Source organism: Myxine glutinosa, chromosome 13 (assembly GCF_964187855.1).
Source record: "Myxine glutinosa chromosome 13, kmMyxGlut1.1, whole genome shotgun sequence".
Classification (NCBI taxonomy): Eukaryota; Metazoa; Chordata; class Myxini; order Myxiniformes; family Myxinidae; genus Myxine; species Myxine glutinosa.
This window is the reverse complement of record NC_136273.1, coordinates 11,451,020-11,468,992: the sequence shown is the minus strand read 5'-3', so window position 1 is coordinate 11,468,992 and position 17,973 is coordinate 11,451,020. Positions and strand designations below refer to the sequence as shown.

At 42.9% G+C, this 17,973-nt stretch overlaps 1 protein-coding gene across 2 annotated transcripts in view; it reads right to left on the bottom strand.

Annotated features, from left to right (window-relative positions):
• LOC137438597 (calpain-5) overlaps positions 1-17,973 on the bottom strand; it is a 77,149-nt gene that overhangs the window by 27,324 nt on the left and 31,852 nt on the right. Inside the window, exon 3 of one of the 2 annotated variants that reach the window (XM_068133778.2) lies at positions 13,357-13,565. In XM_068133778.2, coding sequence (XP_067989879.2) covers positions 13,357-13,565 — 209 coding nt within the window. Of the gene's footprint in view, positions 1-3,332; positions 3,552-13,356; positions 13,566-17,973 lie in introns of those variants that run through there. The other variant, XM_078767096.1, reaches the window with a different exon arrangement.

Genomic DNA, 17,973 nt, shown 5'->3' with positions numbered 1-17,973 from the left:
TAATAAATTGGAATTTTGTATTTTTGAGAAGATCATAATGTAATATTAAGCAATACCATTCATATGCCACTTGTGGTGGTTCGTGTCCAACCTGTGGCTGCTGGTTGCATCATTTATCGGGGCGCGGTTGCCGCTGATGCAGTGCCCCCCATTACCAGTAAGCTGGTACTCATTCTGCCAACCTCGGCAGGATGCCAGGGTGAGTCAACCCACCTCGTGTTAATTCAAAACCATGGCAGGGCTCAAACTCAGGACCCTAAGATCTCAAGCCAACACCAGGCATCACGTGACACTCATTTTGATGCTTGTTACTTGCAAAATCGAAGATTTTCCAAGTATATTGGTCGGTTGCGTTTGTGGTTCTGTCTGTTTGCTTGTCTGTTTGTCACCGGCCTACAGGTCACAATTCTAAACCGATCGTGACGAAACTTCACCAAGTTGTCTAGGTCGTCCCAATTGAGAAGCCTATTGTTTTGGGGGTCAAAAGATCAAAAGGTCAACATAGGCCAAAGGTCACCAACTTTGCCAAAATTCTAATATCCTCAATTTTAATCCGATTGACTTGAAATTTGAAGAGGACTTGCATATCTGGTCACTGAATTCAACCACCAAGTATATTTGAGGTCAACATCGGCCAAAAGGTCAACATAGGCCAAATTTCTAAAATCCTCAATTTTCATCTGATTGACTTGAAATTTGAAGAGGACTTGCATATCTGGTCACTGAATTCAACCACCAAGTATATTTGAGGTCAACTTTGGCCAAAAAGTCAACATAGGCCAAATTTCTAAAATCCTCAATTTTCATCTGATTGACTTGAAATTTGAAGAGGACTTGCACATCTGGTCACTGAATTCAACCACCAAGTATATTTGAGGTCAACATCGGCCAAAAGGTCAACATAGGCCAAATTTCTAAAATCCTCAATTTTCATCTGATTGACTTGAAATTTGAAGAGGACTTGCATATCTGGTCACTGAATTCAACCACCAAGTATATTTGAGGTCAACTTTGGCCAAAAAGTCAACATAGGCCAAATTTCTAAAATCCTCAATTTTCATCCGATTGACTTGAAATTTGAAGAGGACTTGCATATCTGGTCACTGAATTCAACCACCAAGTATTTTTGAGGTCAACATCGGCCAAAAGGTCAACATAGGCCAAATTTCTAAAATCCTCAATTTTCATCCAATTGACTTGAAATTTGAAGAGGACTTGGATATCTGGTCACTGAATTCAACCACCAAGTATTTTTGAGGTCAACATAGGCCAAAAGGTCAACATAAGCCAAATTTCTAAAATCCTCAATTTTCATCCAATTGACTTGAAATTTGAAGAGGACTTGGATATCTGGTCACTGAATTCAACCACCAAGTATTTTTGAGGTCAACATAGGCCAAAAGGTCAACATAGGCCAAATTTCTAAAATCCTCAATTTTCATCGAATTGACTTGAAAATTGAACAGCATTTGCACATTGAGTCACTAAATAGGGAAACGAACTATTTTTGAGGTCAAAAGGTTAAAAGTCAACTCAAGGTCAACCTTCAAAAATTATCATTTTTTCATCTGAAAAATCGTCACTTTTCTTCCTCTTGACCCGAGCTTTGATCAAGATTGTCAATTTTAATCTTGATGAAATGGACAATTTGCTGTATCATTGGAAAAATAAATTATTGGGGGGGGGAAGCGGATTTTGCAAGTATCGTGCTCCGCATGATGTCTTCTTGTTGATCTGTTTAAACATCGACAAAATTCCTAAAACATTAAAGAAAAATTGGGTACATGATCAAGGCTCATGGAACAGCCAGAGCCGAATGGAAGGGGACAAAATTCAGATGGGAAAACACCTAGGGGATGGGGGGGAAGGACACATGGGGGTGAACAAGCTGCACACACAAAATGAATGAAACAATTGTGGTGCAAACCAATTAAATTATGGTAAAATAAACAGTGGAAAGCTCACACTTAGACGCAAACAGCACGGTACTGTTGTCAATGACGTCAAACTTTTGTGGACGAGTTTCCGCTTTCTCAAACTTGGCTTTTAACCGCAGAAGTGCCACGCTCAATGTGGATGTGGCAGCAACATAGTGGCCTCTGTCCACACGTCGTCCAAAGCGGCAAAGCGGCCAAATTCCCAGGCTTCTTTAGATAACAAATGGAGATAACAAACTTGGATGGCATGCTTCTGCTTTACACCCATGGGAAAATATGCGAAACTGTCAAGTAATTTAATCTGTGACTTATTGAGAGCTTCCAGTGAAACATGGCCGTGATCGGATGTCATTGTGACTGGGTCATCAGCTGGGTACCATTATATCTTGAAGGTTTTGGCAGAGTGAGGCCCACACCAAATATCACGGATCCTGATGTACCATATTGAAATAGTCTTTTAAAGTGTACAGAGAATCCATGCTGGCAAAGTCGTTTCTTGGCAAGGGTTATGCTGGGTGGTTTGCCATTGCCTTCCCAGCAGTAGTTCGGGCAGGAATTTGTAATTTTCCCAGGGTGCTGGAGATAGCTCGCCCACTCTTCACGAAGGACACCGTGGGATCTTAAATGTCCACGAACTAATGCCGGCAGACGGAATGCCCAGTTTAACGTCCATCCGATAGACAGCACATATCGATTCACTCTGCCTGTGAAATACCAGGATGGCAGCTTATAGCTAGCTAGGTTGAGCTTCAAACCCAGACTACACAGCTTAGAGGTGAGTGTGCGTATCTCGAGGCCATCCTGCCAGCCCACACCAAATATACTGAGATGCGAATTGATTGTTGAACACACACACACACACACACAGACTGACTGACACACACACACACACACACACACACACACACACACACAGACTGACACACAGACTGACACACACAGACCGACACACACAGACCGACACACACACACAGAGACAAACACTCAGACACACACACAAAGACACACACACACAAAGACACACACACACAAAGACAGACACACAGAGAGACCCACACACACAGACACACAAAGACACACACACAGAGGCACACACACAGACAGAGACACAGAAACACACAGACACACACACACACACACAGACACACACAGACACAAAGACACACACACACAGACACACACAGACACAAAGACACACACACACACAGACAGAGACACACACACACACACAGATAGACACAGACACACAGAGACACACACACACAGAGACACACACACAGAGACACACACACAAAGACACACACACAGACAGAGACAGACACACAGAGAGACACACATAGACACACACAGACAAACACACATACACAAGTGGAGTATTTATATAAAAAGCAGTACTTAGCATAGGCCTTTTCTAGCAGGGCGCTCCAGAACTCATTTGCATCACTGGAATGGCAGTAGAGAAGCTTTCCTTGTGTTGTGGGAAGTCTGTCGTCCACCACGACCTCCACACGTCGTCCAAAGCGGCAAAACACGAAGCGGAAGATGCCAGGATGGGAACGAGGAGAGACTCGATCCCATTCCTGTTCCTCCATGTCTGGAATTACCTGTCATTGGATGGGAGGTATCAGGGACAACATGCAATCATCATACGACAATCATCCGGTTACACAAACGATGTGAAACCAGAGAAATGTTAACATATGAGTGCATATAGTGTATGGGTGCAGGGTGTGTGTGAAAAATGGTGGAATCACACCACAACACTCCTTTCTCTTTATCATTCATTTCCATACCCTCCCTTCCCCTCTCCTCCCCTCCCTTCCCCTCCTTTCCCCTCCCTTCCCCTCCCATCCCTCCCTTCTCAGCTCCTCACCCCTACATTTTCTTTCTTTGTTGTATATATTTAGGTGATTATTTATTATTAGCAGAGTACCCACCCTATGGGCGATGTTGTTCCAAAAAGGTACCACGTTCTCCTGACGCACCTTTATTTGGGTGGTGTAACTGGTGTATAGGCAGCTGACAGTTCCCTCAATCGCTCCCCCCCCCCCCCCCCCCCAAAAACCCGTGTTCCGAGCATTAAGCAAAAACATGCCGACTGCTTGCAATTCAAAACACCTCAATGTACTGGAAAATATGGGGACAGGAACACTGTACATACTGTAAACGGTAGGGACTTGTAATACCCTCTCCTACCTGGAGGCGGCGTTACACATTTACATGGAGAATTTGCATCTTTGTCCACATTCTCTCATCCCCCAAGACCTCCAACAAAGTTAACAAGCATTACGCCTAGGTCCCCCGTTGGTGAAGTGATGCGAGTTGACAAAGTGGAAGACGTAAGGCGGCCACCTTGGAATTTGACGTGGCGACCCGATTTTCATTAGCGTTCTCCCTTATGCGTAGATACACCCACCCACCAGATTAGAAGTTAGTAGTTCGTTTATTTTTCATGATATTTCGCTCACAAGGTTCAGACATATATATGGTGGCGGCCATCTTGGATTTTGACGTGGCGACCCGATTTTCATTAGCGTTCTTCCTTATGCGTCGATACACCCACCCACCAGATTAGAAGTTGGTACTTCGCTTATTTTTCAAGATATTCCGCTCACAAGGTTCAGACATACATGGCGTCAGACATACATGGCGGCGGCCATCTTGGATTTTGACGTGGGTTGCACCCACGTCCCACACACCATATTCGAATGCGGTCCTTCGCTTACGCACGCATGCACACACGTACGCACGCACGCACGCCCGCACACACGGACGGACGGACGGACACACGGACGGAGGGGAAAACCATAGTCCCCCTTTCGCTCCGCGGTGCGACGGGGGACAAAAACACCTTATACACTAATTGTGGTCATGCTGATCCTATGTAGAAAGTCTGGATATAATCGGGCCAGAACTGTACGATGAGTAGCCATGAATTACAGGGCCTGCATAAAGGCGACACACCCTTTCAAAAAATTTCACCTTTTGTTGCTTTATAGCCTGGAAGTAAATTGTGTTAAATCAGACTTTTCCCACCTCTATTTACACATCTTAAATCACAACTTCCAAGTGAAAATCAAATTCTACAAATTTCAGAAAATTTATTAAAAATACAAAACTAGATTATCATGTTTGGATAAGTGTACACCCCCCTTATTATAACAATTGTAAATTAGCCCAGGTGCAACCAATCACCTTCAAAATCACACACCAAGTTAATTGGCCTCCACCTGTGTTAAACTTTAGTGATTCTGATTATTTCAGAGTAAAATCAGCTGTTCCTGTAGGTTCCCCCTGATGGGTAGAGCATGTCACAGCAAAGACTCAACCATGAGCACCAAGGAGCTTTCAAAAGACCTCCGTGATAAAGGTGTGGAAAGGCACAGATCAGGGGATGAGTATAAAAATATTTCAAAGGCCTCCAAATTACTATTATAAATTGAAAGGCCTTAAATTATAAATTGAAATATTTTTAAAGGCCCTTGGTGCACAGACAAGACAATCATTAAGAAGTGGAAGGCGTATGGTACCACCAAGACCCTGCCTAGATCAGGCCGTCCCTCCTAACTGGATTACCAAGCAAGGAGGAGACTGATCAGAGAGACCACCAAGAGGCCAATGGCAACTTTGAAAGAGCTACAGGCTTTTTTTTAAGCAAAGACTGGTCATTGTTTGCATGTGACAACAATATCCCAAGCATTCCACAAATCTGACCTGTACTGTACGGTAGGGTGGCAAGAAGGAAGCCATTACTCAAAAGTCCCACTTTGAGTCCCATTTGAGGTATGCAAAAAACCACTCGAGAATCTGAAGCCATGGGACAAAAAGTTCTGTAGTCTGATGAAACCAAGATGGAACTTTTTGGCCTAAATGCAAAACGTTAAATTTGGTGCAAACCCAACACAGCACATCACCCAAAGAACACCATCCCTACTGTGAAGCACGGTGGTGACAGCATCATGTTATGGGGTTGGTTCTCATCAGCAGGGACTGGGGCACTTGTCTGGATAGAAGAGAAAATTGATGGAGCAAAATACAGAAAAAGTCCGAGAGGAAAACTTGCTCCCCTCTGCAAGAAAGCTGAAATTGGGACGAACGTTCACCTTTCAGAATGACAACGGCCCGAAGCACACAGCCAAATCTACACTGGAGTGGCTAAGGAACAAAATGATAAATGATAAGTGGTGGTAAAAGTATGATTTAATCTTACTATAATTCACCAAATGTCCGTCCGTCTGTTCGAAGGTAACGCAAAAACGTCTCAACCGATCGCAACAATATTTTGGGTGGGTATTCCTGGGACCCCTGGGAGTAAAATAGGCTATATTGTTTTTACAATTTTTCCAAGTTTTCCAATTTTCCAGTTTTTCCAAACACGATGGAATAATATTTACCGATATGAACAGTGATGTGGCTTTTGTTGAAATTCTACAAATACTGTTTATTCTACGTACCAGGAGAGAGTAGATCGACTCCTGACAAACTCTTCCTATATAAATGTGCGGCTCCAAAGTAACATGGCAGCGTGTGCAAAGCGACTGAGAAAAAAGGTGTAGCGGCCACTTCCGTGTTACAGATTCGGCGTGCACTCTTCACACATAAACGTGCGACTGAGAAAGACGTGTAGCGGCCGCTTCCGTTTTGCAGAATTCAATCTTTTTTCAAAATGGGCGCCATGTACTGTTTATATTTTGATGATTTGCGTGTGATATGATTCAACGGATGTTTTTATGAATCGTTTAAAATAAAAAAGCCTTCAATTTCTGATATTTTGCCTTTTCATTTCGGCTTCCCAATTGAAGCCCCGCCCATAGGGCGGGTACCGTTGCAAGTACAATTTAATTCCAGGCTACAAGGCAACAAAATATGAAAATTTTGAAAATGGGGTGTAGACTTTCTTTAGGCACTGTATAGTAAGGATAGCTATGATCAAAATGGTAATTATATGAAACTATCGATACTTGTTATTTCCTGAAATAATTATTGAATAACCTTTGAATAATTTTTTCATAAAATAACAGGTATCGATAGTTTCTGAATTTTTGTTCTTTCTTTAATGGCTACAATTATTGCCTTGTGGGGTTGGTCGGGAGAGGTTTTTGATCCAAGTCTTTCACGAACAAGCTGGCCAGGCTCAACGGTCAACTAAGTATGTAGTTAGGGCAGGAGTTTGTAAATTTGTTCTGGGTGCCAGCGATAGCTCACAGACTCTTCAAGAAAAACACCGTGAAGTCTTTAACGTCTACCAGCAAATGCCCAGTTTAACGTCCATCTGACGATGCTCTGCCTGTGAAACACCAGGATGGCAGTTTATAGCTGGGTCAGGAGTCAAACCCAGGCTAGATAGCTTAGAGGTATGTGTGTATCTCTAGGCCATCCCACCAGCACAGCCTCATGTTTGTGATAAACTTGTAATAAACTATTTCATTCTCAATCTAGTTTCATAAAATACACGCGATGTTCAAAATGTTCTCAGAACAATATTCCCACAATGTGTCCAAGAAACGCTATTTTTTGTTTTTCAATACATAGAGGTATATGCAATCTTACTATAATTCACCAAATGTCCGTCTGTCTGTCCGTTCGAAGGTAACGCAAAAACGGCTGAACCGATTGCAACGATATTTTGGGTGGGTAATCCTCGGACACCCTGGAGTAAAATAGGCTATATTGTTTTACCAATTTTCCCAAATTTTTCAATTTTCCAGTTTTTCCAAACACGATGGAATAATATTTACCGATATGAACAGTGATGTGGCTTTTATTGAAATTCTACAAATACTGTTTATTCTATGTACCAGGAGAGAGTAGATCGACTCCTGACGAACTCTTCCTATATAAACGTGCGGCTCCGAAGTAACACGGCAGCGTGTGCAAAGCGACTGAGAAACAGGTGTAGCGGCCGCTTCCGTGTTACAGATTCGGCACGCACTCTTCACACATAAACGTGCGACTGAGAAAGACGTTTAGCGGACGCTTCCGTTTTGCAGAATTCAATCTTTTTTCAAAATGGGCGCCCTGTACTGTTTAGATTTTGATGATTTGATTGTGATATGATTCAACGGATGTTTATATGAATCGTTTAAAATAAAAAAGCCTTCAATTTCTGATATTTTGCCTTTTCATTTGGGCCTCCCAATTGAAGCCCCATTTGAATTGAAAGCCCGCTTGGAGTTTGCAAAAAAACACCTAAAGGACTCTCAGACTGTGAGAAACAAGCTTCTGTGGGCTTTCATGTGTCTTTCAATGAGGGGAGGCTTCTGTCTTGCCACTCTGCCATAAAGCCCAGATCGGTGGAGTGTTGCAGTGATGTTTGTCCTTCTGGAAGTTTCTCCCAACTCCACACAGGATCTCTGGAGCTCAGGCAGAGTGACCATCGGGTTCTTGGTCACCTCTCTTACCAAGGCCCTTCTCCCCCAATTGCTCAGTTTGGCCGGGCCGCCAGCTCTAGGAAGAGTCCTGGTTGTTCCAAACTTCTTCCATTTAAGAATCATGGAGGCCACAGTGCTCTTGGGAACCTTCAATGCAGCAGAAAGTTTTTTGTAGGCTTCCCCAAATCTGTGCCTCGACACAATCCTGTCTCTGAGCTCTGCAGGCAGTTCCTTCGACCTCATGGCTTGGTTTTTGCTCTGACATGCATTGTCAGCTGTGCGACCTTATACAGACAGGTGTGTGCCTTTCCAAATCATGTCCAATCAATTGAATTTACAACGGTGGACTCCAATCATGGTGTAGAAACATCTCAAAGATGATCAAGAGAAATGGGAGGCACCTGAGCTAAATTTAAAGTGTCATAGCAAAAGGTCTGAATACTTATGTAAATGTGATATTTCAGTTTTTTCTTTTTAATAAATTTGCAAAACTTTCTAAAATCCTGTTTTCTCTGTCATTTTGGGGTATTGAGTGTGGATTGATGAGGGAAAAATGAAGTTAAACGATTTCAGCATAAGGCTGCAACATAACAAAATGTGAAAAAAGTGATGGGGTCTGAATACTTTCTGAATGCACTGTATAGCAGGATATCTCAAAAAGTTGTGGACAGATTCGGACGAAACTTGGTGGACCGGTTGGCTGTCTGAGAAGGACAAAGAGATTCGATTCTAGTAAAGATCTGCATATGGATTCGGATATGAGAGTTATTTAATATTTAATTAATTCTTCACCATTGGGAGATAGGGCCAAAAATCGATACATAGCAGGATATCTGAATAAGTTACGGACGGATTTGGAAGAAACTTGTTGGACAGGTTGTGTGTGTGACAAGGAAGAATCGATTCAATTTTGGTGAACACCCAGATCCGGATCCAGCGAGTCGAATTTTTAAAGTGATTCTTCACCATTGAGTGAGATGGCCAACCAGGTGGAGGTATGCTCTCTACTTAGTTCTGTTCTCGTTCATCATTTTATTATCCCCGCCACCAAAGGTGGAAGGAGGTTATGTTTTCATCTGTTTGTTTGGCTGTTTACATGATGTCTCAAAAGGTTATGGACAAATTCGAACGATATATCACAATAAATTTGTTCTTCTTATTATTATTATTATCTATCTATAATTCCACTAATCTCTGTCTGTGTGTGTGTGTGTGTATGCGACCGCTGTTTCTCGACAACTACCGGTCCGATATACTTGAAACTTGCCAGGTATATTGCTGGGGACCCGAGGATGTGCCTTTTCAAGGTTTCATATTAATCGGACAAGTAGTTACCGAGCTATGTCCAAAAAACGATTCAACCAATCAGAGAGCAGCGAGCTATCACGTGTGCCGAACGTGCCGAACAGACTCTGCCTCGGACGGCACATTTGAGAGCGTATTCATTTATTTCACGTTGGCAAACTATGTTGGCGTTAAACTATGTTTTAAAACTAATTAAAACTACTTTGCGATTCATCGTAACTGCGATTCGTAACTGCCGTTCGCTTTGGCTTTGCGAATGGACCAAACCATTTCATGTAAATAGAGGGGGGGGAATGTCACCGTACTCGCAAGCCGTTCGCTTTGGACCAAACCATTTCATGTAAATAGAGGGGGGGGATATAATTTTAGATATAGATATAGTACGGGCATGCCCTAGTTATTATTAATTGGAATTAATAAATTGGAATTTTGTATTTTTGAGAAGATCATAATGTAATATTAAGCAATACCATTCATATGCCACTTGTGGTGGTTCGTGTCCAACCTGTGGCTGCTGGTTGCATCATTTATCGGGGCGCGGTTGCCGCTGATGCAGTGCCCCCCATTACCAGTAAGCTGGTACTCATTCTGCCAACCTCGGCAGGATGCCAGGGTGAGTCAACCCACCTCGTGTTAATTCAAAACCATGGCAGGGCTCAAACTCAGGACCCTAAGATCTCAAGCCAACACCAGGCATCACGTGACACTCATTTTGATGCTTGTTACTTGCAAAATCGAAGATTTTCCAAGTATATTGGTCGGTTGCGTTTGTGGTTCTGTCTGTTTGCTTGTCTGTTTGTCACCGGCCTACAGGTCACAATTCTAAACCGATCGTGACGAAACTTCACCAAGTTGTCTAGGTCGTCCCAATTGAGAAGCCTATTGTTTTGGGGGTCAAAAGATCAAAAGGTCAACATAGGCCAAAGGTCACCAACTTTGCCAAAATTCTAATATCCTCAATTTTAATCCGATTGACTTGAAATTTGAAGAGGACTTGCATATCTGGTCACTGAATTCAACCACCAAGTATATTTGAGGTCAACATCGGCCAAAAGGTCAACATAGGCCAAATTTCTAAAATCCTCAATTTTCATCTGATTGACTTGAAATTTGAAGAGGACTTGCATATCTGGTCACTGAATTCAACCACCAAGTATATTTGAGGTCAACTTTGGCCAAAAAGTCAACATAGGCCAAATTTCTAAAATCCTCAATTTTCATCTGATTGACTTGAAATTTGAAGAGGACTTGCACATCTGGTCACTGAATTCAACCACCAAGTATATTTGAGGTCAACATCGGCCAAAAGGTCAACATAGGCCAAATTTCTAAAATCCTCAATTTTCATCTGATTGACTTGAAATTTGAAGAGGACTTGCATATCTGGTCACTGAATTCAACCACCAAGTATATTTGAGGTCAACTTTGGCCAAAAAGTCAACATAGGCCAAATTTCTAAAATCCTCAATTTTCATCCGATTGACTTGAAATTTGAAGAGGACTTGCATATCTGGTCACTGAATTCAACCACCAAGTATTTTTGAGGTCAACATCGGCCAAAAGGTCAACATAGGCCAAATTTCTAAAATCCTCAATTTTCATCCAATTGACTTGAAATTTGAAGAGGACTTGGATATCTGGTCACTGAATTCAACCACCAAGTATTTTTGAGGTCAACATAGGCCAAAAGGTCAACATAAGCCAAATTTCTAAAATCCTCAATTTTCATCCAATTGACTTGAAATTTGAAGAGGACTTGGATATCTGGTCACTGAATTCAACCACCAAGTATTTTTGAGGTCAACATAGGCCAAAAGGTCAACATAGGCCAAATTTCTAAAATCCTCAATTTTCATCGAATTGACTTGAAAATTGAACAGCATTTGCACATTGAGTCACTAAATAGGGAAACGAACTATTTTTGAGGTCAAAAGGTTAAAAGTCAACTCAAGGTCAACCTTCAAAAATTATCATTTTTCATCTGAAAAATCGTCACTTTTCTTCCTCTTGACCCGAGCTTTGATCAAGATTGTCAATTTTAATCTTGATGAAATGGACAATTTGCTGTATCATTGGAAAAATAAATTATTGGGGGGGGGAAGCGGATTTTGCAAGTATCGTGCTCCGCATGATGTCTTCTTGTTGATCTGTTTAAACATCGACAAAATTCCTAAAACATTAAAGAAAAATTGGGTACATGATCAAGGCTCATGGAACAGCCAGAGCCGAATGGAAGGGGACAAAATTCAGATGGGAAAACACCTAGGGGATGGGGGGGAAGGACACATGGGGGTGAACAAGCTGCACACACAAAATGAATGAAACAATTGTGGTGCAAACCAATTAAATTATGGTAAAATAAACAGTGGAAAGCTCACACTTAGACGCAAACAGCACGGTACTGTTGTCAATGACGTCAAACTTTTGTGGACGAGTTTCCGCTTTCTCAAACTTGGCTTTTAACCGCAGAAGTGCCACGCTCAATGTGGATGTGGCAGCAACATAGTGGCCTCTGTCCACACGTCGTCCAAAGCGGCAAAGCGGCCAAATTCCCAGGCTTCTTTAGATAACAAATGGAGATAACAAACTTGGATGGCATGCTTCTGCTTTACACCCATGGGAAAATATGCGAAACTGTCAAGTAATTTAATCTGTGACTTATTGAGAGCTTCCAGTGAAACATGGCCGTGATCGGATGTCATTGTGACTGGGTCATCAGCTGGGTACCATTATATCTTGAAGGTTTTGGCAGAGTGAGGCCCACACCAAATATCACGGATCCTGATGTACCATATTGAAATAGTCTTTTAAAGTGTACAGAGAATCCATGCTGGCAAAGTCGTTTCTTGGCAAGGGTTATGCTGGGTGGTTTGCCATTGCCTTCCCAGCAGTAGTTCGGGCAGGAATTTGTAATTTTCCCAGGGTGCTGGAGATAGCTCGCCCACTCTTCACGAAGGACACCGTGGGATCTTAAATGTCCACGAACTAATGCCGGCAGACGGAATGCCCAGTTTAACGTCCATCCGATAGACAGCACATATCGATTCACTCTGCCTGTGAAATACCAGGATGGCAGCTTATAGCTAGCTAGGTTGAGCTTCAAACCCAGACTACACAGCTTAGAGGTGAGTGTGCGTATCTCGAGGCCATCCTGCCAGCCCACACCAAATATACTGAGATGCGAATTGATTGTTGAACACACACACACACACACACAGACTGACTGACACACACACACACACACACACACACACACACACACAGACTGACACACAGACTGACACACACAGACCGACACACACAGACCGACACACACACACAGAGACAAACACTCAGACACACACACAAAGACACACACACACAAAGACACACACACACAAAGACAGACACACAGAGAGACCCACACACACAGACACACAAAGACACACACACAGAGGCACACACACAGACAGAGACACAGAAACACACAGACACACACACACACACACAGACACACACAGACACAAAGACACACACACACAGACACACACAGACACAAAGACACACACACACACAGACAGAGACACACACACACACACAGATAGACACAGACACACAGAGACACACACACACAGAGACACACACACAGAGACACACACACAAAGACACACACACAGACAGAGACAGACACACAGAGAGACACACATAGACACACACAGACAAACACACATACACAAGTGGAGTATTTATATAAAAAGCAGTACTTAGCATAGGCCTTTTCTAGCAGGGCGCTCCAGAACTCATTTGCATCACTGGAATGGCAGTAGAGAAGCTTTCCTTGTGTTGTGGGAAGTCTGTCGTCCACCACGACCTCCACACGTCGTCCAAAGCGGCAAAACACGAAGCGGAAGATGCCAGGATGGGAACGAGGAGAGACTCGATCCCATTCCTGTTCCTCCATGTCTGGAATTACCTGTCATTGGATGGGAGGTATCAGGGACAACATGCAATCATCATACGACAATCATCCGGTTACACAAACGATGTGAAACCAGAGAAATGTTAACATATGAGTGCATATAGTGTATGGGTGCAGGGTGTGTGTGAAAAATGGTGGAATCACACCACAACACTCCTTTCTCTTTATCATTCATTTCCATACCCTCCCTTCCCCTCTCCTCCCCTCCCTTCCCCTCCTTTCCCCTCCCTTCCCCTCCCATCCCTCCCTTCTCAGCTCCTCACCCCTACATTTTCTTTCTTTGTTGTATATATTTAGGTGATTATTTATTATTAGCAGAGTACCCACCCTATGGGCGATGTTGTTCCAAAAAGGTACCACGTTCTCCTGACGCACCTTTATTTGGGTGGTGTAACTGGTGTATAGGCAGCTGACAGTTCCCTCAATCGCTCCCCCCCCCCCCCCCCCCCAAAAACCCGTGTTCCGAGCATTAAGCAAAAACATGCCGACTGCTTGCAATTCAAAACACCTCAATGTACTGGAAAATATGGGGACAGGAACACTGTACATACTGTAAACGGTAGGGACTTGTAATACCCTCTCCTACCTGGAGGCGGCGTTACACATTTACATGGAGAATTTGCATCTTTGTCCACATTCTCTCATCCCCCAAGACCTCCAACAAAGTTAACAAGCATTACGCCTAGGTCCCCCGTTGGTGAAGTGATGCGAGTTGACAAAGTGGAAGACGTAAGGCGGCCACCTTGGAATTTGACGTGGCGACCCGATTTTCATTAGCGTTCTCCCTTATGCGTAGATACACCCACCCACCAGATTAGAAGTTAGTAGTTCGTTTATTTTTCATGATATTTCGCTCACAAGGTTCAGACATATATATGGTGGCGGCCATCTTGGATTTTGACGTGGCGACCCGATTTTCATTAGCGTTCTTCCTTATGCGTCGATACACCCACCCACCAGATTAGAAGTTGGTACTTCGCTTATTTTTCAAGATATTCCGCTCACAAGGTTCAGACATACATGGCGTCAGACATACATGGCGGCGGCCATCTTGGATTTTGACGTGGGTTGCACCCACGTCCCACACACCATATTCGAATGCGGTCCTTCGCTTACGCACGCATGCACACACGTACGCACGCACGCACGCCCGCACACACGGACGGACGGACGGACACACGGACGGAGGGGAAAACCATAGTCCCCCTTTCGCTCCGCGGTGCGACGGGGGACAAAAACACCTTATACACTAATTGTGGTCATGCTGATCCTATGTAGAAAGTCTGGATATAATCGGGCCAGAACTGTACGATGAGTAGCCATGAATTACAGGGCCTGCATAAAGGCGACACACCCTTTCAAAAAATTTCACCTTTTGTTGCTTTATAGCCTGGAAGTAAATTGTGTTAAATCAGACTTTTCCCACCTCTATTTACACATCTTAAATCACAACTTCCAAGTGAAAATCAAATTCTACAAATTTCAGAAAATTTATTAAAAATACAAAACTAGATTATCATGTTTGGATAAGTGTACACCCCCCTTATTATAACAATTGTAAATTAGCCCAGGTGCAACCAATCACCTTCAAAATCACACACCAAGTTAATTGGCCTCCACCTGTGTTAAACTTTAGTGATTCTGATTATTTCAGAGTAAAATCAGCTGTTCCTGTAGGTTCCCCCTGATGGGTAGAGCATGTCACAGCAAAGACTCAACCATGAGCACCAAGGAGCTTTCAAAAGACCTCCGTGATAAAGGTGTGGAAAGGCACAGATCAGGGGATGAGTATAAAAATATTTCAAAGGCCTCCAAATTACTATTATAAATTGAAAGGCCTTAAATTATAAATTGAAATATTTTTAAAGGCCCTTGGTGCACAGACAAGACAATCATTAAGAAGTGGAAGGCGTATGGTACCACCAAGACCCTGCCTAGATCAGGCCGTCCCTCCTAACTGGATTACCAAGCAAGGAGGAGACTGATCAGAGAGACCACCAAGAGGCCAATGGCAACTTTGAAAGAGCTACAGGCTTTTTTTTAAGCAAAGACTGGTCATTGTTTGCATGTGACAACAATATCCCAAGCATTCCACAAATCTGACCTGTACTGTACGGTAGGGTGGCAAGAAGGAAGCCATTACTCAAAAGTCCCACTTTGAGTCCCATTTGAGGTATGCAAAAAACCACTCGAGAATCTGAAGCCATGGGACAAAAAGTTCTGTAGTCTGATGAAACCAAGATGGAACTTTTTGGCCTAAATGCAAAACGTTAAATTTGGTGCAAACCCAACACAGCACATCACCCAAAGAACACCATCCCTACTGTGAAGCACGGTGGTGACAGCATCATGTTATGGGGTTGGTTCTCATCAGCAGGGACTGGGGCACTTGTCTGGATAGAAGAGAAAATTGATGGAGCAAAATACAGAAAAAGTCCGAGAGGAAAACTTGCTCCCCTCTGCAAGAAAGCTGAAATTGGGACGAACGTTCACCTTTCAGAATGACAACGGCCCGAAGCACACAGCCAAATCTACACTGGAGTGGCTAAGGAACAAAATGATAAATGATAAGTGGTGGTAAAAGTATGATTTAATCTTACTATAATTCACCAAATGTCCGTCCGTCTGTTCGAAGGTAACGCAAAAACGTCTCAACCGATCGCAACAATATTTTGGGTGGGTATTCCTGGGACCCCTGGGAGTAAAATAGGCTATATTGTTTTTACAATTTTTCCAAGTTTTCCAATTTTCCAGTTTTTCCAAACACGATGGAATAATATTTACCGATATGAACAGTGATGTGGCTTTTGTTGAAATTCTACAAATACTGTTTATTCTACGTACCAGGAGAGAGTAGATCGACTCCTGACAAACTCTTCCTATATAAATGTGCGGCTCCAAAGTAACATGGCAGCGTGTGCAAAGCGACTGAGAAAAAAGGTGTAGCGGCCACTTCCGTGTTACAGATTCGGCGTGCACTCTTCACACATAAACGTGCGACTGAGAAAGACGTGTAGCGGCCGCTTCCGTTTTGCAGAATTCAATCTTTTTTCAAAATGGGCGCCATGTACTGTTTATATTTTGATGATTTGCGTGTGATATGATTCAACGGATGTTTTTATGAATCGTTTAAAATAAAAAAGCCTTCAATTTCTGATATTTTGCCTTTTCATTTCGGCTTCCCAATTGAAGCCCCGCCCATAGGGCGGGTACCGTTGCAAGTACAATTTAATTCCAGGCTACAAGGCAACAAAATATGAAAATTTTGAAAATGGGGTGTAGACTTTCTTTAGGCACTGTATAGTAAGGATAGCTATGATCAAAATGGTAATTATATGAAACTATCGATACTTGTTATTTCCTGAAATAATTATTGAATAACCTTTGAATAATTTTTTCATAAAATAACAGGTATCGATAGTTTCTGAATTTTTGTTCTTTCTTTAATGGCTACAATTATTGCCTTGTGGGGTTGGTCGGGAGAGGTTTTTGATCCAAGTCTTTCACGAACAAGCTGGCCAGGCTCAACGGTCAACTAAGTATGTAGTTAGGGCAGGAGTTTGTAAATTTGTTCTGGGTGCCAGCGATAGCTCACAGACTCTTCAAGAAAAACACCGTGAAGTCTTTAACGTCTACCAGCAAATGCCCAGTTTAACGTCCATCTGACGATGCTCTGCCTGTGAAACACCAGGATAGCAGTTTATAGCTGGGTCAGGAGTCAAACCCACAGAACTCAAATAGACGTAGAAGAACTATGCAGGCCGCTGTGTGGCCCCTCCGCCGCAACGCGGCAGCCATTTTAGTTAGCGCAAGACACCTCGGCTTTCTGCGTACAGATAGGCCTATTGTTAACATGAGCAGTGTGAATGTTCAACAAATATCAGCAATATGCCTTCTTGTGCTGCAATAAACTGTACAAATCGACTTGTGAAAGGTTCTGGGAAAACATTCCACAGGTAAGTAATTTATTTTTCTTAATTATGAAGAGTTTACTCGCCAAACTCTAGTTAAACTTTCACGTTATGCACAGATGTAGTTTTTCGTTTATGTAGTCACCATCTGTTAGTTTGTGTGTGTTTGTGTGTGTGTGTGTGTTTGCGGATTTGTCAGTGCATTTTGACTTGAACCAAAGGCCGTGCCTTTGCTTGAACTTAAGGACTCTAGCTCTTAATCTCTTCTCTCCCAATTTTGTTGAGCCACACACAATTTTGGGATCATTGGGTTTTTAGCTGGCATCAGGAGTGTCCAGAACATGTATGAGAAGCTAGTTGCAGCGGATCAACCCAGACTCAAATATCTGCTCACCTACAAGATGAGTCAGGATCATCTTGAACTTTTCTTCTGTGCTATGCGGTCATCCTTAGGGAGGAATAACAATCCAACCGCCAGAGAATTCTCAACA